General features: G+C 41.0%; 1 protein-coding gene and 1 pseudogene across 1 annotated transcript in view; both read left to right on the forward strand.

Moving 5' to 3' along the window:
- PGM5 (phosphoglucomutase 5) overlaps positions 1-16,212 on the forward strand; it is a 160,222-nt gene extending 144,010 nt beyond the window's left edge. The window contains 1 exon segment of the mRNA XM_006918401.2: positions 16,120-16,212. Coding sequence (XP_006918463.1) covers positions 16,120-16,209 — 90 coding nt within the window. The 3' untranslated portion in view covers positions 16,210-16,212.
- LOC112485101 lies at positions 14,973-15,088 on the forward strand (annotated as a pseudogene).
- Positions 16,213-20,331: the final 4,119 nt, after the last annotated feature.

Here is a 20,331-nt window from a genome sequence, read left to right on the forward strand (position 1 = left end):
AACTCAGGATCCGGGCAGCTGAGGGGAAGGATGTGGCTGTTTTAGCTCTACCATCTGCTTTTGGCTGACTTTAAATTTGACTCTCTAATCCCGGAATGAGAAACTCTGTTCAAGAAGCAGGTAAGGGAGTTCCCCATCCTTTGTTTTTGACTCCTAGAAAAGCTGAGACATGTGACAAACTCCAGAACAGCAGCATTTTAATATAAGAACTTAGGCCTTGGGCAGGAGGGAAAGCAATAAAAGTTCATGAAATTCTTGTTTTATGTGTTTTTTGTTTTGTTTTATTTATGAGCAAATTTTTTTTTTTTTTTTTTTTTTGGTAGAAATCATCGTGTGCGGCATTGTTTGGTAGGTTGCAGGCAGCATACTCTAAACTTAATGATATAGGGATGGGAGGTAAATAGGCTGAGAGTGTTTTTGAAATGCAGGTTTTATTATTATTCAAGTATGATGAGGCCAACAGATTTAAGAGACTTTTGCCCTTGAAAAGATAGCTTGTTACTCACTGTTCCCAAGAAAAGAGGGCATGCCATGTTATGCCATGCAGAGGGACACAGGGAAGCACTCCGGTCAGGTATGAGGCAGGAGTGGGGGGAAATATGGGCAAGAGCTTTGATTGCAGTTTCTGTGGGAAGGAATGGGTGAGGCAGGGGAAGAAGTTTTAGGATTGGCTAGTTTGAATAATTTCAACAGGCTCTGGGACATAGAGACTGTCCCTACTTGTCTGATACCTGGCCCAGGGGTGATGAGGGCTGGTGGACAGTGGACTGAGTGTGGGAGCACAATAAAGGAGGTGGTTAGGTCTGGACTGTGGATTGATTGATCTACATATGAAAGGTGTGCTCCCAAGGAAGCTATTTGCTACCTTTAGAAATCAGCTAATCTTGGAAGGGGCAGTCTCTTCCAATATTGGAAAGGTCCCAAGATGTCAATGCATTAGAATAAAAGATATGCTTAATACGGAGAGGAAATGACAAAACCACCATCACTTTTCAGGTGCATACAATTGTTTGGAGGCACTAAGATTTTGTTTTGATACATACCATCAAGGCCAAATGTCCCACTGTTCAAAGGTTGGTCTTTGGAATCGTACATCCTTGGTCTTGAGCCCCAGTTCTGCCATTTTCAGTTCTGCAACCTTGGGCTACTTAATTTCTGTAAATGTCAGTACCTTATCAGTCAAATGGAGATAAAAATATTTTTTATTTCATAGGATTGTTATGATGATTAAATAAGATAACTCATATAAAGTTTCAGACAATACCTGGCACATAAAACGTGCTCAATAAGTGTTAGTTGTCAATATGATTGTTCTTGCCAATTATTTTTATAAATAGCAATGTAGATCAGTTTTCTGATTACATGAGGATTAAAGAGACTCAAACTAGTTAGTAATTTCTTTTAGAATAGAATTAATCCATCTTGTCTTATCTTCTCCCATTAAATTCTCTGAAGGTCACTGAAACAATGAGAGATGTCCCAAGAGAACTGCTAGCTCTAGCAACCTTAATCTTATAAGAAGGTGCCAGGTCCTTTATGATGTGTGTTTTAGATATACCACAGTATATTGAAAGTTTCCAAAATAAAGTTGAGAGTCTTTCTCTTCCCATTGAAGATTTCTGGAGTCTCTGTTGCTGGTTATGGGGCATGTTTCTGGCTTCAAAGTGTTAAAAGCAAAGAAATTAGCCCCTTGGAGTAGGTATTAGCAAGATTTTTTTCTGTAAAGGGCCAGATCGTAAATACTTCAAGTTTTGCCAGCTGTATTAGTTTGCTAGGGCTGTTATAACCAAGTACCATAAACCAGGTCACATAAACAATGGAAATTTATTGTCTCACAGTTTTGTAAGCTGAAAGTCAAGGTGCTGGCAGGGTGGATTTCTTCTTAGGGCTGTGAGGGAATCTGTTGCAGGCCTCTCTCCTTGGTTTATAGATAGTTGTCTTCTCCCTATATCTCTTTACATCATCTTCCCTCTATATGTGCCTTGTCCAAATTTCCTCTTCTTATAAGGACACCAGTCATATTGGATTAGGGCCCTCATTAATGACCTCATTCTGATTGCCTCTGTAAAGATGATATCTCCAAAAGTCACATTCTGAGATACTAGGGGTTAGAACTTTAATATATGAATTTGGCAGAGGACACAGTTCAACCCATAATACTAGTTGTATGGTCTGTGTTGCAATTTCTCAACTGCCATTGTAGCACAAAAGCAGACACAGATAGCACATAAATGAAGTAGTAAATTTATGGGCACTGAAGTTTAAATTTAATATAACTTTCACATGTCACAAAATATTCTTCTTCTGATTTTTTTCAACCATTCAAAACCATAAAAATCATCCTACTTCACAGGCTATACAAAAACCACGTGGCGAGCCAGATTTGGCCCAAAGATTATAGTTTACTGACCCTTGCTTCACAGGTTTTTGAACATTATGTACAATTTCGGATTACATTCTGTGAAGCATACATCAAAATGAGTTTGAGTAAACAATACGTTTTATAAAAGGTAAAATTGCATTTGTATTTATGTGTGTTTATCTATAAAGATGAATTTTAAAGTTTTAGGGAAAAGTATCAACTGTCTCTGGAAATCTCCAAAATTGGCCTCCTAAGATTGAACTTTCTGGCTTTTGATTGCAATGAAACATGAAAGGAACATGTTTTAGAACATGTCTGTATTCATGAAATTGAATTCCTTTTTCAGGTTTTTTGTGTTTTTGCAGGAAGCCCCCCTCCCCCTCCCGTTTTTTGTTTTTCTTTTTTTCTTTTCTTTTTTTTTTTAATTTAAAGCAATTGCCTAACTAATCCCTTTCAGATGGGCAGTACTATAACTATGTTGGAAGAGAAGGGAAAAATATTAAGGAAGAACTCATGGATAAATTAGATGAAAAAAGAAAAGTATGAGAAAGAGCTCTGGTGAATACTTAGAATGACTGAGAAGCAAATGTGTGCCACTTCTGCAGTTGCACAAACCCAGGAGTGCCTTGACAGTGTATTCTGGTATGATTGGGGCTTCCAGGAGTTGTTAACAAGACACTGTTGCATTTCAGATGCTTTATCAGTGGTCTTCAAACCCATTTCTCAAGAAAGCCTCGCATCTGTTAGGAAGCAATAAGTCTACAGTTGCTTTTTGTGCTTTGTTTGCCTTTAGTTATATCCTCAGGAATTACAGTTAAGATGGTCAGTGTTGTGTTCAACAAAAGCTAAGATGCTTTGATGATTTACTACTTCCAGCTGTACATTTTGTACTGTCTTGACCATGTGAGCATTCCTAATTGGTGAATCAAGACACTGACCCCAACTCATATTAGCACAGCGTGTTTCATTCTAATATTTCTTAGAATAGCGGTCCCCAACCTTTTTGGCACCAGGGACCAGTGCTTCTAATCTAATGCCTGATGATCTGAGGTGGAGCTGAGGCGGTGATGCTAGCGCTGGGGAGCGGAGGCAAATACAGATGAAGCTTCACTCCATGGACTGGCGCCAGTCCGTGGCCTGAGGTTTGGGGACCTCTGGCTTAGACTTTGCAGTCATTATGCATTCACTGTCCTTTTAATGGATAAGATTCAATAAAAAGTTTAAAAGCAGATATAATTTTTTACTATTTCAGCATTTTAAACTCTTGCTACCCAAAGGGTCATCGTTGGACCAACGATGTCAGCATAACCTGAAATGCAGAATCTCAGTCTTCACCCCAGACCTGCTGAATCAGATCTTGCATTTTAACAAGATCTCCAAGTGATCTGTGTGCACATTCAAATTTGCAAATTCCTGCTAAGACAACATTTGGGGTCCTTAGTTCTACCTCTGCTTAGCAGGATTGACATTCTCTCCAGATCAGATAAATCCCTCTGATGCCAAACTGCTGGGTGACTGGCCTCTGCTGTTTCTCTCTCTTCCTAGAAAACTATAAAAAGTGCAGAAAATAACCCAGACAAAGGCCCCAAGACCTTTAAAGACCTGTTTCTCTTTCTCAGAACAATTACACAAAGAGAAACAGGAAAATTAGCTTCACTTTGCATCTCCATAGAAACCCTGCCTCAATATCAACTCTGCAGTGTTAGACTGTGTTTTCTTCACACCATTCTACTAGTCAAGCTGAGAGATTCAAAATAACCCAGAAATGAAGCAAAGAAAGTTCTAATTTGATTTTATCGAGATAGGACACCTTGCTAAATTTGTGGGAAGAGTGTCTAGCACTGCTTCAATTACCAGATAAAGGTTGATAATATACTTAAAATACTTAAGAGTTATATGGCAGTTGTGTCTTAAAGGCAAGGTCCACAAAAGAACACGTTCTTTTGTCAAAAGTGGAAGAAACCCTCAGTCACTGCCCTCATACATATTAACCGGCTGTACATTCCACTAATAGTCTTTATATTGTGGGGAAGAATCTCTCTTCAGATCGAGGGCTTATTTCTATCTTTTTGGTGCCCAGTTTTAATGATTCTCCCTCTCTACTGCCTCTGCTATATGACTCAGGCAGCCCTCACAGATTTCTACTTTGCTTCTGCTACTGGTGCCCAGTGTGGCAGTCTTTGCTAACTAACTACTTTAGAAACTGATACACCCTTAAGGAATGTGTTCCATGTGTAGTGACATCTTTTCTGTCTGTTTTCACCATTGTCTTGTCCAACTACAATCTGATTGTATTGCCTCTGGCTGGATAGGTGGGCCCCATTGCTCATGAAGAGTATTGCTAAAGAAAAATCTTGGACATTGGCTATATGTGCTGACTATATTTCTTGCTAACTAGGGAGAACACTCTAATGAGTTCATTTAGAACTCAAATAGGCTGGGGCTCCAGAAGTACAAAGCATCAGCTTTACATATAATTTTGGTATGTATCTTTTATGGACTTCTCTGTGATTGCTACGTTCCACAATTCTTAAAAAGGTAGTTTTCAAATAGTGTACCTGGAACAGAGAAACTTTTACAGAAAAGACACGACAAATATTTTTTTAAACTTTCAGAAAAGGAAAACTTTTTTCTTCAGTAGAAGGGCAGTAAGATACAGCACAGCTTTAAAATCATGGCACTGACAGGGTTCAGAACCCAGCTCTGCCACTTATTAGCTGTGCGACTTTGGGCAAGTTATGTAATGCGTCTGGGCCTGTTTCCTCATTCTGTAAAATGAGGATGATACCACCTACCTCACAGACTATTATAAAGATTAGCTCAATACATGATTTGGAATACTACTTGGCACATAGTGGGTACTCAGTGTCAGCTATTAAAAATTGCTAAAAAAAGAATCAAAACTTGAGAACCTGAGACACAAATTGTAAATGAATGCAAGAGGAGGCATTTCCTTGTCCCAAGACTTTTGCAAGCCAGTAAATCAATGTCTGTTTTGTTGTGGAGCCAATTCTATTGCCTGTGACCTAAACTCAGCCAGGAAACATAACATTTTCTGGTTTCCAAGAGGAGGAATGAATTTGATGTTCATATGTACAAGCTGTGTGTTTACCAGGATGAGGCCTCCTGGCAGCCTTCAGTGACAGAGCCACAAATGCACGGCTGGGGATGCTGCTGAGGGTCATGCTGTATCTCATTTCATGTTTACAGCAACCCCATGAAGCAAGAACTATTATTAGCATCCCAATTTCAAAGATTAGGCACAGAGAGATTAAGAAACCTGTCTAGTAAGTGCTAGAAGATGGAATTAAACTCAAGCCTAACTAATTCATGCATTCAACCAACATACTTGACAATCTCCCATTTTACTTAAGCCTTGACTGTTTTCCCAACCAAATGAATGGTCAAGCAATGTGTCAGCCAAAAGCACTGTTTAAACTTTACCATTTGTTCTGATCAGCTAGTGTTGCTTAACAAATCACCTCCAAACTTAGTGTCACACTACACAATGATGTCAGCATGCTCATGGACTCTGCAAGTCAGGAATTTGGACATGGCAGGAATAGTGGGATGGCTTGCCCCTGCTCCATGATGTGTGGGGCCTCCAAAGGGAAATCTACAAGGACTGGGAGTGACTCAGTGGCCAGGAGCTAGAATCTTTTGGAGGCCTTGTCACCTTTTGATCTCAGGATAGTCAGACTTCTTATACATAAAGTTGCTCAGAGCAATATGGGGAAGCTTCAGGGCCTTCTGTGACCCAGGCTCAGAGGTCACATAACAGCACTTCTCCCAGACTCTACTGATTGAGCAAACCTGCCAAGTTTCAAGGGAAGAGGAACTAGCCCCTCTCCCTGGGTTAAAAGGAGGAATTCCAAAAAATTTGCAGCCATGTTTTAAAACTACTACATCATTCTTATTCTTTTAATTGGCTTCAGAATATCCAATATAATAAAGATGGCCTCATGCCTAAAAGCAAAATGTGGTTCATCAGCATAGAGATTCCAAGACATATTCTGATTTGGGAAATGTTTTTGATGTGACATTTCATATTAGTGAGTGGTGTTTTCATCAGTCAGAATGGGCTAGATAATGCCATGGTAACCAACAACCTAAAATCTCAGCAACTTAAAACCACCACTGAAAATAAGGTTTGTTTCTAATTTATGTTATATATTCACCACACCTAGGCTGGGGGCTTTCTTCCATGCTGTTTGTACGCTAGGGTCCAGGTGTGTGGAACAGGCATCTGGAGCATTGTTGGTTACGGTAAAGAGAAGATCTTTGTCTGAAAGTGACCATATTTCCTCTGCTCTTAACCCATTGGCTATAGTCAAGGGCCTCCTGACCATAAGAGGGCCTGGAAGCTCAGCCTTCCGGTCAGGGAAGAGTATTGGTATATAGGTACTGGTGTATGGCACTAACAACTACCATGGTGATCACGTCATGCAATGAAAGAAAGGGAGCTTACAGTTTTTATTTGGTTAGTCCTTCTGAGACCAACCCTGTGAGAGCTGTGGAAGCAGTTATTTGTAACCAGTCTTTTGGAAACATCCAAAAGTGAGCTAGTTGGATAAATGTGAACCAGTGAGTGAATGTGTTCAGATTCCATTACACAAACCAAATTCAAAAGTCCAGTGGACACCACTCATTGGAAGAAATAAAGGGAGACAGACTGGGGCTCCAAGCTTGGTTTCATGATTCTGACGTGTGCTTTAAGGAAAAACCCATGACTGCCTATGACAAAGAATCAGCAGTTCTCAGGGATACCCACACAGTCCTGGTATATGTTCCCCATTAGGCCCTGGGTTGTGTAGCCAGAAAACCCAGGTGCTCTTCCTGGGTGAAAAGGGTATAAGTTCTGGCTTGAGGACACCTTGAAGCTTGGTCAGGAGTACTAAATCCATAGGTCTCTTCTTCCCCATGTGAAACCACACTCAGGAGCAGACCTGTGGATGTGCATCACCCTCACACTGACACACTCACCACCCACCACCCACCACATCACATACAATGGCCAGCTTCCTGTGACAATGCACGGGTGACTATAGGGCAAACCCTGAGGTCAGAAATTCAGATGATAGGCAGATAACTCACAAATGAAAATAGGGTAGCAAAGCATGAAAAAAATAGGATGTTGTTGGTTAGAACTGGTATGCCATCTAAAGGCATTCAATTCATATTTTAAAATATGTATTAGCTTTGTGCCAACATAAATAAGGGATCATAGAGTGGATGTGGTGGCCATGGAGCTCATCTGCATGCCCCTATCTAGCCTTGTGGGTTGCCTTGAAGGTAGGTGCTCTAGTGTTAGTTCAATTCAACCGCTGGTTTGTGTGATGACAGCAATGCTTATATATCCCCACCGCTGCGTGTCAGACACTGTTCTGAGCATTTCCTATTCATTAGCTCATTTAATCCTTACAACTGCTCTATGGAGTAAGTGCTTTCTATTTTATGTAAGGAGAATTGAGGTACAGGGAGTTTAAGCAGCTTCCCCAAGCTTGCACAGCTCATAGGGGGTAGAGTCAGTCAGTTTGGCTTCAGAGTCCATACTCGTAACCACTATTCTGTGTAGTTGCTTCTAGAGTAAGTAGCACAACATGTTATAAGAGTAGTTTCCAGACCAGGGTATGTATCAGCTTGTCACGGCTACACATTCCCTGCCTGGTCCCTAGACTCACTGAAACAGTATCTCCATGAAGGGAGGCCACAGCAGTATCTCCAGGTGATTCTTACCTCATGTTCAATCATTGAGAGACTCCAGTCGATGCTTTTAATTCATCTCTAAGGACAAGGCTTCCTGGGCTCCATACTCAGAAAAATCAAGCTGAACTCATTATTATTCCAACCATAGGAACCCAGTTTTTAAAAAATGACAGAGGACTAATAACCTAGATCTTGACTTTGGATGTTGTTAGGGAATAGAGGGAAAAAGAGGAAGCAGAGGTTACAAGGAGAGTCCTTTGAGTAACACAGACTGGAAAGACAGTGGTCCTTTTGTTTTATTAACCTCTGTTACTGCAATTATGTAACTGGTAGTACTAGATGGGCAACTCTAGTTTCCCTCTAAACTGGCAAGTATATTACACATAAAGGAAACTTTTGAAATCTGTTTTAGATCTCCCCAAAAGAGAGAATACGGTAGGGACATTTGAGGAGGGCAGGCAGAAAAATGTGATCTTAACCAATTAGTCATTTCCCATCCTTTTGCATGTTTTTGGTGGCAGATGGAAGGATATAAACAGTGTAGAGGGGAAAGAGAAAAAGGGAGAGTGATCAGGGGAACAGTTCTATGAAATTTAAGCTATAAACTCTGGCGTGTTGGTTCGTGTTTGAGCAAAGGGGCAGTGAAAGGGCACTGAGATTCTGCCTATTGCCTTTTAGCTGGGCCCTGTGCCCGCAGATGCTGGCCAGCACGTTTCCCTACTCCCTTTCCCCATCCCTACACAGTATTTCCATACTTCTGAGTGTGGAGCCAAGTAGAGCTCACATTGGAATCAAAGGAAAATTGACTTCATGACTCTTTCATTTTATATTGGATTTGCAACCAAAGTGCTATCTTTCACCTCCTAAAGACCCAAATCAATTGCAAAAGTAGGGAGGGTGGTGGAGAAGGAGGCAAGCTGGCCTGGTCAGTGTGGTTTTTGTTAGAGGCTTGTCCTTGCATTCCCAAAATGTTAGTTTAGTTTTTTACTTTGATTGAACTTTGGGGGGAGTATTTCATCTGCTCATATCTTGGATTGGCTTTCTCCCTTTCAGAAGAGAGCTTTTGTGGAGATCTTTTTATTTTTTTTTTCTGATATTGACAAGATAGACAGATTCCCTCAGTGTTGAACTCAGAATTCATATTTATCTATAGTTACTTTTCATATTCTGTATTTGGATTAATTTTAGGTCTATTTTGGATCAGGATAGGTAGACTTAGTACATGAAAAAGGTATTAAAATTAGGACCACGGTTGTATGTATTGTAATAAAGGGCAAAATGTTTGCAACACTTAATTAGTCTCATTGAATTTTTATTAGAAAAATGTATTTGATTTGATTTTGTTTTCAATAGTAAGTTTCCTTCCGTGTGCTTTCCAAATGGATGTAAAATCTCTAGTCCTCTTTGTTACCTAAAATCTGGGCTACTGTAAACTGGGCAGCATATAGCCTATAGGGCACCTTTGTACAAATTAGGAAAGGTGTCCTCCATAAGGATGCACAGGATGGCGAGGCCAGTAGATGGCCTCTTTATGAAAAGACAAAGGCATCCCTTCCTTCCTCTGGGAAGATGCAGCCCCTTGCCAGGACTTCTGGCTTGCTGAGAGGAGCTGGGGATAAATTTCTACCCCCATTTATCCCTTCAGGCAGGGCATCTTATAAAGTGGTCCTGACAGTTGCAGATCCCTGAACTTGGCTTTCTCTGTTACATTGTGTAAGTTTTGGGGATTTGAAGAGTAGTATAATCGGAAACTTTCTCCAATACTGAAATGTATTGGAAACAAAGCCAGAAGATGACTCCAAGTTTATAATCATAACAAGTATGAATTGCTCCATGACTCCTGGGATATAAGAATGTCATATTTCTGTATTGTATGGCTCAAACTAAATCAAACTCAGCCACCCCTGAATTGGAAAGAAGTTCAGTAGTGGTCATTTGGGTCTAAATTATCTAAGACAGTTCAGAGAAGATGGAGTCAGGAAAGGGTGCATGCTGCCCTGTGGAAAAGCGTGGATCTCTGTGGTTGCCTTCACCTCTGCATGTTGTCCCCACCATCCCTCTGGGGCACTTACCAGTTTAACACAAGAATCTGATCAGCTGGTTCAAGTTTTGCCCTAAGTTATATATCTCAGTCACTGGCCAGCCTATGGATTGGCTGCCTATACATCAGTGACCCACTCCTTGTCTAATCAGCTCTGACTAATGGGTGAGATCATGTGATACAAAAAGGCAACAAGCCTTTAACTGAAGCAAAGAACTTGACAGTCATAGTAACAGGGCATACTTTAGAGCAGGGGTGCCCAATACTGAAATGTATTGGGCTGGACCTTACCAGTCCATGGCCTGTTAGGAACCAGGCCATACAGCAGAGGGTGAGCAGCAGGCAAGCCAGCGAACCTTCATCTGTATTTGCAGCCACCACCTCACCTCCATCTCATGTCTTCAGGCATTAGATTCTCATAGGAGCACCAGTCCCTGGTGCCAAAAAGGTTCAGGCCCACTGACTTAGAACAGTATTCTCAAACTGTGGTCCTTGAACTAGCAGCATCAACATCACCTGTTAGAAATGCAAATCCTTGGGCTCCACCCCAGATCTCCTGATTCAGGAACTTCAGGGGAGGGGACCAGCAGTCCGCATTTTACCATACTCTCCAGGTGATTCTTATACACAGTCAAATTTGAGAACCACTGCCTTACACTAAACAAACAACATATAGACTAAAAACAAATGTTTGAATGAAATTATGGGAGAAAGTTAGGCAATTCAGCTGTAGCCAAAATGGGAATGTATCAAGTTGCCCCTGAGGGTCAGGAGGAAGTGGCATTTGTTATAAATTCGACTTTTTGGATGTCAGAATGTCAGTGTTTCCTGTTCCTGAATGATGTGCATTCTCTGGATTATAGTACCTGTCCCAAACCATGAACTAAGATAAATACTGTCATCCCCACCCCGCCTTCCCTCACACAGTACTTCTCTGACCCTCCTAAGGCACACTTCTCATTGAGACCAGCCCAGTGCTGGCTTCCTCCACAAAGTCTGACAAGTCTTGCTTAATAAGCGATTGTGTCTCTGGTTAGGGTTTTGTCTTTTCTCCAAAAAAACCAGTTAACTATTTACTTTAAGTCTTGTGATATTCAGATCATTTACACCTCTCCTGTCTACTGCTGATCAGGGTAAAAAGGTCAATTTGTTAGGAGTTTGTTTTTATTGCTCTAATTTACATGAACATGGATCAAAACAACCACCACATAAAGCAAGAGAGAAGATAGGAAAGAAAGTGAAAGGAGAAATTTTTTTCCATCTTTCCAGAGGGTATGACCAAGTTAAAACCCAATACAGGGCTGGGATTAGGGTGAGATTAGCAAGGTGCAAAATTCAAGGGGATACAAAAACTCAGCAATCAAGAGAAATATTGTAATACGATATTTTTAAAAATCAAAATTAATGCAAAGTATCAAAGTATCAAAATTTTAAATAGAGACAGGCTCCAGTTCCCTCTTTAGCCTGGTTATTAACACAAGATGACAGCAAAATCTACTCAACCCTCCAACTTGGAGGAAGGACACTGGAGCCACAGTGTAAGTACTGTTGAAGGGATATATTGTGGACTTGGTTTGCTGCAGGATGAGCACTCATTGTTTCTTACAATTGAGTGTAGAAAGGCTATGTCAAGCACTCTTAGAAGTACTGGAAATAGAAAAAACATGCGATATTCCTAATTGATTAAAGTCTCTATTAGTTTGTTTCCTTTATTCATAAAGAATCATCTTGGAACTTCCAATACATTCACATAACTTGAAATGTTCCTCTCTCCATTGTCCGCTTGTTCTTGGTCAGTAGGGATGGCTGGTCAGCCCTACCTGTCCCCTCATCTGACACGGAACTTGTCTGATACAGTGAGATGATGACCCTATTATTCTCCCTCCCCTCCCCTTCGGCTCATTTATGTGCTGTTTTTCCTTATCACTCGTAGTCTCATAATCAGAATTTTGTAATGGAAAGTACAGTAGAAGAGACATGGCTATGTTCTTACCCCAGCTCAGCCACTAAGTAGATGTTTGACCCTAGGCCAATCATGTGTCCTCTCTGGGCTTGGTTTCCTTGTCTGGGAGATGAAAAAAATCAAACTAGATCACCCCATGTTCCTCTCTGCTTCTCAAGCTCTGTGCTTCCAGAAATTTTGTATCACAGGCTTCTAATTCTTAACCCCTCTTCTCACTTCATTCTGAGGGCCTTTCCAACACCTCAGGAAAATTAATCTCCCTCTCTCTCTTTTCTATGATACATGGTTGATGATATGAGAGAAGTATCTGGGTCTCGGATTCACATGTATCAAACCTGTGATTTCTGAAGAAAAAAACATAACAGTAAAAATCCAATACTACTGACCCTTCCGCTCATCCAGAGTGCCCTTCATGAACAGCCACAGAAGAATCTATCTGCCTCATCATTTTCTTTTTATCAAACTCATATAACATTAATTTATTCCTCTAATATTTATTGAATACCTCCTAAGTAGCAGGCACGTTTCTAAGACCTAAATTAGATGCAATTCCTGCCCCAATGGTATAAGCATTCATTAGGCAAGAAAAAAAATACCTTACTTTATGATACTTAAATTAATTATGACTTGCAGCTCCCATTCCACAAGGCTAGCAAAAAAATCAATCTTGGGCATTTTTAGGGACCTCTCCCAGAACTGCTTAGGGTCATACAAACATCTAAAGACTTTCTGGGTCCCTGGAAAATGGGAGAATGGCCCTCAGTAGTGTTCAGTCCATGGTGATCATCACTAATGTCCTTCTTCCCAAACCCTCACAGTCCCTTGAGGGCAGATGGCTCCACAGCTTCTGTACCAGGTTGGCCTGGGGCTCTTTGCTCAGAGTGGGAGACCTCATGCTCAAAGTCTTCCTCATATGGAGTTTCCAAAAATGTGTATCCTTCCCTTCAGTTTGCATAATTACTGTTGAAACCTTCTGACGCGATCAGTATGAGGGACAAGTGCTTGGTTCAACAATCCAGAAAGAGGTCATTAAATGCATACGTATTTTGACCATTGTATTTTTAGCATGAAATATTAAATGTATGCTCATTTGTTGATCTTGAATTTTAGTCCAAAACCTTTTCTTTAAATACAAGCATACTGTTTGATGTTGTGATCGTCTGTCTTTCAATGATTCCCACTCATGATTCATCATCTGTAATGTTCACCTTTAATTTCTTTATAGTCAGTGGGAACTTAAAGATACTTGTGAAGCAATCTGAGGAAAGAGTTTTATGTACTTTTTTTATTTCTCCCCAATATTTTACAGTATCTAACTCACATCTGATTTGAGAAGATTACCTGACTGCCATTACCTAATTCTTTCCAAAACATTCAACTTATTTTTCATAGAAAGAACTCTTTCTATTTATACTTACCTTTCACTGATTTACATATAATTTAATAATTGCACAGTCTTAATAACAACAGGCGTTAACATATTTAGAAACAAACGTAACTGACTCCTGGTAAGCATATAACTTAGCTGCTGGAGGCAGAAGTTGGTGAGCATGTTTGAGAGTGATCTATGGGTTGCAGACATCTAGTGTACTACGGAAATCAATCAAGACGTTTTACAGAAGAGATAGAAAACATGGGTTCATCTCAGAGTTCAATGGAGACCAGTTAAGAGAACATCTGCAGCATTTACAGCGTCACTCACAACTGTGCTCCCTACCTGCTTGCTAGGAGTTACCACCACTTAAAGATACGGAGTGGACAGTCCTTGATCTTGAAACTTACAATGACATAAGACAAAAATGTTCTAATATTTCAGTTCTTGAAGTTTCAAATACAGTTTCACTGCATTTTCGTAAGCTAGTAGAATATTTTAAATTTACCTTTACTCGCTCTCCAGGACCTCTCAGTTAAAGTGATTGATTTTAGCTTTACTCCCTTTCTCTGTCCATGTTTAACCTCCTTTATAGGTGTTAATGAAGAGTTATATAGCCCAAAAAAGGAGGGGGGAGGAAAGAGGAGGAGAAGACAGAAGACAGTGAAAGTGAATAATCTGACTTCTGTACAAAATGGGTGCTTGGCAACTAAAGAATCCAGCTGTCACGTGGACTATGTCCTGGAAAACTGTGCCAGTGGGAGATTTTTCTGGGCACCAGTTGGGTTATTAAAAGGAAAAGAAACACTGTGTCTCTGTACGTCAAGTTTATGCATGTGGAACCAAAGAGAAGCACTGCTTACTTGTACAGTTGTGAAATGGCTCTAGATTTTCATCTCCCTTCTAGTGTCCAGGATTATATCTGAGCTTTTCCACCTAGACAGCTTCATAGAGTAAGATAATTTAATACATGTAGCCATAAATGTGTTTACTGCCTTTGTTCCTAGAGCAATCTTTCCAAAGCGTAGCTCTAACAAAGTCACCTTTCAACTCAAAAAACCGTAACATCTCCCTTTGCCCAGCAAATTAAATCCTTACACTTCACTCTGGCATTTAGGTCCTGCCAAACAAGACTTGCTCAGTTACTCTTCAGGACTGGCCTGTGTCTACATTCCACTGGGCTACATTCCACTGAACACACTGGGCTGCTTGTACCCCGACCATTTGCTAGTACTCTCGTTGATGAGAATGTGTGCATTCCCTTCATCCTCATAGCTGTTAGGGTTGCAAGTGACAAAAATCTCCCTCTCCCCTCCAAAATTACAGGTTTTATTTTCCTCAATATAGTATCTTTTTTCTTCCTGTACGCCAGTATTTCCCAATCTTCTCTCCTATCTGTATCACTATATTAGTGTTTGTCTTTAAATGGAGTCACTCTAAGGATGTGATTCCATAGTGTAGCAGTTAGCACATCTGCTTTACCCGCAGAAGGTCCTGGGTTCACACCCCAGTGGAGCCATGGTCCATGGTCTATGGCCATGCCACCCTGAACAAGCCTGATGTCTGATCTCAAAAGCTAAGCGGGGTTGGGCCTGGTTAGTACTTGGATGGGAGACCACTTAGGAAGACCAAGTGCTATAGGCATAAATAATAATAATAAAAATAAATAAATACAGTCACTTTATTTCACTTAAATCTGTTTATTTACCATAGAAAATTTACATCAGTGCTCTACCTGGAAAAGCACACTATCCCTTGATAAATCACCACCATAAAAATGAATTCAATAAAAACATACAATGATATCACCTTCTATCTAGGTAACTCTTGCCTGAGGCATGTTCTATCTTGGTTAAAGTGTTAAAAATTAGCAGCAAAGTTCTCCTTGATGAGAATGGAAAACAGAGTAACTTTCTTACTGTTTTGTAAGTAATACCATGTCCATGTATCATCTAAAATAATCTGTACCATCTAAAGTCATCTTGAGAGGCGTGCGCTCCACACTTTGGAAAACAGTGCCTTAGTCCTATGAAATGATAAATAACTCAAGGCCAAGAAATGATCCTTACTCCTCATCATGTCCTTCATCATTCCAAGAATCTATTCCTTAGGCCTCTAAACCACCCCACTTCCTTCCAGGGCACACTGCGATGGCTCATGAGTCACCGAGTTATTTGATGTGAAGAAATGAGCAGTTATTTCTGCAGCACTACCTTCTGTCTTCTCTGGTACCTCAAGATGATAGGTTCTTCAGGCCCATGGTCTTAAAATGAAGAATGAGTGGTTTTCCTCAAGTTCATGTGTGTGTATGGGGGCGTGCGTAAACATGTAGGGGAGATATGATAACAGAGGAACTTCCCTAATTCACAAAGGTCTGTTCATAAAATACTCCAGTGGAAGTTGGGTTGTGCTGTCTCCCATCTTAGATCACTGTTTTTTGAGAGTTGGATAAGACTTTGGAGATCATCTCCTCCTACTCTCCTCACTCTGCCCACTCCAATCTCCTGTTATGGAACAGGAAACCAAGGTCCAGAGAACAAGTGTCCTGCTCATGATGACACTGCCTGTAAGTCGCAAATGGAGATAGAATCCAGATGTTTGCACTAGAAACCCATCACAATGGCCCTCCTGTGACTGACTCTAGTTGTTCACAGACTTTCTTCCTCCTTTTCCAGGCAGTACTGAGCCCTCTCATAGCCATCGCGCTGAAAATATCCCAGATACATGAGAGAACCGGCCGGAGGGGCCCAACCGTCATCACCTGAAGGAAGGGAAGATCACTCACCAGGATGTAAAAAAGCACTTGGCGGGAGACACTTCACCCACGACTTTTTGCTACCTGTTTGTGCCTCTTATGACTTTGGGGGGGGAAAAAAAAAAAAAAGATAATTTGCTGGTGGGGAGTGGAGAGTAGGTGGGAAAAGGAAAAAAAATCTGTTTTGTTTAGGTTTTGGTCATTTCCTCCAAATGCAGTAGGGTCTTCAGCTGTCTGTTAAAGCTGCACTATCATTTGATATCTGTATTTTATCACACAAAAGAACCTCTCTTTTTGAGAAAGAAAAAGTGGTCTAGGAAGCTGTTAGTCATGACATCTGAGCATCATTGGTGCCAGTTGAGAAAAGGTTCTGAAACTAAGCTTAGTTTGCCAGAACTGAGCTGACCCTAAGCCCCTGGGCAGACCTAAGAAAACTCTCCTGAGCATGGAGGAGGATTTAGCTTTTCATCCTATGTCAGGTCTCCCACAGCAAAGTTGTAGAGGTCCCAATACCCCACCTCATGCCCGCCAACCACCCGATGGTCCGCTTTCCCACCCTCCCATCTTCAAAGTCCCTCTCACATCTTCTAATGCTTTCTACAAACCACAATGGCACACTTTCAACAAAACATATCAAGGGGTGTTATTCTCTCTTATTTTGTAAATAATATTATTTTAGCTATTAAGCTGGCTGCATTCCTTCAAATTTAGCCACTCGTTATGCAGGTGGAAAGCGGTTTCTTGGCAAGACTCTGCAAATGAATGCTTACAGTTTCCGGGCTCTTCCTTGATTACGTCACCTAGGTCGATACAGGGGTTTGTACTCATTCCTCCTGGGAAGACGAAATATCACCATGTCTGCTATCTCTCTGACTTTCTCTCCACTATCTTATCTCCCAGTAATGGCCTGTTTTAATGCACTCAGTTGGACACAGTTCAGATCTTACTTATAATGGCTGTAAAGGGAGATAATGAAATGTCATAAAAGTAGAAAATGAAGGGGACGCTGGAAGGAAACCTTACTGGCAGTACAGCTATGGGCCTGATGAGATGGAGGGCAGAGTGGAGACCTCTACTGGAAAGCAAGGGGTAAGAACTGGCTTTTTTTGCCCAGGAAAAGGATATTGCAGCTCTAGCAGCCTCCATCTGTACTCAGCCAGGACACTCGGTGCATGGGACCTGTTTGCATATGTTTTGCTTCCTTGGGAACGGCACTCTCACTTATCGTGTCATTTGCACAGATGATGTGGTGTGCTTTGATTGTTAAGCAATTTGTTGTTGCTGTAGTCAAGATTAGTGCAAGCTGGGAAACATTCCCAATAAGGTGTTCGTTTCTATTTTCTATCTATGCTTCTGTCAGAAACGTGCTAGGACATTTAGTATCCAATAAAAAAGAAATTCCTTATTTCAACCTCATGCAAAGATTGTGGAATTTTGCTTATTGTTTGTTTTGCCAGTTGAGATACTCCAGTAGCGGTCACTATTCTAATTAAGTTTGCCTTTCAGAACACTAGCAAGGGCTGGTTTTCATTATCATGACCTTGGGAATTTATTAAATAAATGGAACAGAAAAGGCAAATTGCTCAGAACTGCCTTTGGGGGTCAGCAGAAACTGAAATGGCATCTAGTCTTTTATTAAGTATTTTCATTTCGGAATAATAGGAAGGCGGCTTTGAGCTGAAATTCTGAAGAACTAGTTATGACATTTATCAGCAATGGAATGCAATTTGCCTTATAGATTTGGTTCTCATCGTCTTTGAAGTGGAAGTCAGTGACAGCCATTTATTCACTACTCAGCTCTGTGTTGATCAGCACAAATAGTTGCATTCTTAGCCTTGGCTCCAGGTAAGAAGATATTATTTCTTTTTTCTCATGGTGCTAAACTTTTAACCATCTCTAACTTTCAATGCTCAAATGTAAGTTAATCCTCATTTTTAAATTCTGTTTCTTTATTTCAATACAGAGTCATGTGTGTCCAGCAGCCCAAATATATATTCATTCACTCATTCATTCATTCATTCATTCAGCAAACATTGGTTGAACAACTCTATGCAGAGTCCTGTTTTTGGTACAGCAAGGAGATGTTTAAAACATTATTCCTGCTCCTGTGAGCTTGTAATTTGGGGACAGGTGGCTATGGCAAATATATACGAAGAATTAGGTAGACATGAATGTTACAGTAGAGGCACAAACAATGAGAGAGATTGACGGTGGAAACAGAGAGATTGACTCAGAGTGGCAGATCACTAGGCACTTGAAGGATTTCCCGAAGAGTCGAATTTCTTCAGACTTGTAACCGTTTATATAATGTCACCAGGGTGAATGCATCAGGAACAGAGATTTGGAGTTGAGAGATAGGAACACTGGAGAGAAGGCTCAGATGAGCGGGGTTGAAGCAGACACAGCGTTGTAAGTGTCAGGCGGAGCACATGCTTGGGCGCCGTTATGGAAAGAAGCAGCTGCACAGCTGCCTATTTTTACAGAACTTTTTCTTAGCTTAGTTGCCAAAGGGAAAGTCATGTAGTGGCTCTGGGACACAGCCTCTCTCTGGAACCTGCTCACATTCATAATCACCGAGGTATTATTTCTGCTTTACATAAAATCTAAGCTTCTCTTGCTCAGCTACACATGTATATCCTCTTGCCTGCATCCTGAGTAGAGGTGGAGGTGAAAGGAAGTCACTCTTCTGCACATAACGTTCTTTATGTTATTAAATGTGGAGCTCCAGACACCAGTTTTTCTGAGTAAATGAATGGAGAAGTCCAAGAAATTTGTGGGGAGCACCCGAGACAATCATAAAAAAGACTATGGATAGAGTGTGGCAACTGTCAGGGCCACTGTTGTGACGGGCTAATATTGAGGGGTTCGCTCACAACACCATGCGCCACCAGAACAATGACAAGCAACAGCATGTATAAGACCTGGGTAATGCCACTACCCACCCAGTGGGTGTTTGGAAATGTGTGTATATATGTGGCGGGGAGGCATTTTGTGGGAGGGGTCCCCACTAAAAGGATGCTAAATATCCTGCCAGGTGTCAGCCAGTCCCCCCTAGAACAAAAAGTTATTTTGTCTCATCCTTAATTCTTGAGTTTATTAGCTGACCTTGAAAGTGGGTAAGCAGCCATTATTAAAATAAGATCACTTATCAAATCTTACTAATCCAGAGTACAGCCTACATCCACAGTATTTATAGGACAAATGGTGGTGCATGACACCGCAGGCTGAAGGATTTGGATTAGACTTGAAGGCTTTCTGCACAGGAAGCCTCAGATCGATGACTAGTCCCATGGTGGCACATTGGGCTGACAGCTGGCTGCATTGAGCCCGTGTTCTCTGCAGATAATACAGGCAATGACAGGGATAATGGTGTGGTGACTTCTCATTGGCCAGCTGTGGGTCAGTGTAAGGCATGGGATTTACTTTGGCAGCAATATCTATCAGCAGTGGCAAGTGTGGGGAATTTGAAAAAGCACCTGGGGGAACTGGTGGGGACATAACAGATGACTCCATTTTATTGCTCGATCATGCACCGGGTACTCTTGGAACATGTGGACACTGATATCCCAGACACCTGCGTGGAGGAGAGTTCCATTCCTGAGTGGTGAAGGGTCTGAGAAATCGCGTGCCTTTGGAAATGATGTAACTGCTAGTAAATCAGTCTTTGGCCCTTCGACAGTTACAAACAGCAAGAGATTATCTGAGGCATCAGAGCTTAGCAGAGTGCCTGCTCCACTCCAACCAGCTGGAGTCCTTATCAGTGGAAATGGCTCATGCATTTGACAGCCCACTTGGTATGTGGTTCAGCCTAAGTTGTCATGGAACAGTATAGAATACGGTGAAGATATGCATTATAAACCCATGTCTTTATCATATTTCATGTCTTTTAGCACTCAGTCTGTGCCCTGAAATATAGGTAAGCTGGGGAGATACTTTACAAAAAAAAAACCTGTGTTTAAGTATAATCTTAAAGGATGGTTAAGATTGTCAGTAAAATGACTTGTGAGTTTTTGAGTGGAGGGGTTTAAAATACACATAGTACATCTCAGATATGCAAAAGATGCAACACAAACTATTCTATAACTGATCTCACCATGCTCATCTTCTGGAGGATAGGGTGGGTACTTAAACT

The sequence above is a fragment of the Pteropus alecto genome, unplaced genomic scaffold (assembly GCF_000325575.1).
Source record: "Pteropus alecto unplaced genomic scaffold, ASM32557v1 scaffold95, whole genome shotgun sequence".
Lineage (NCBI taxonomy): Eukaryota > Metazoa > Chordata > Mammalia > Chiroptera > Pteropodidae > Pteropus > Pteropus alecto.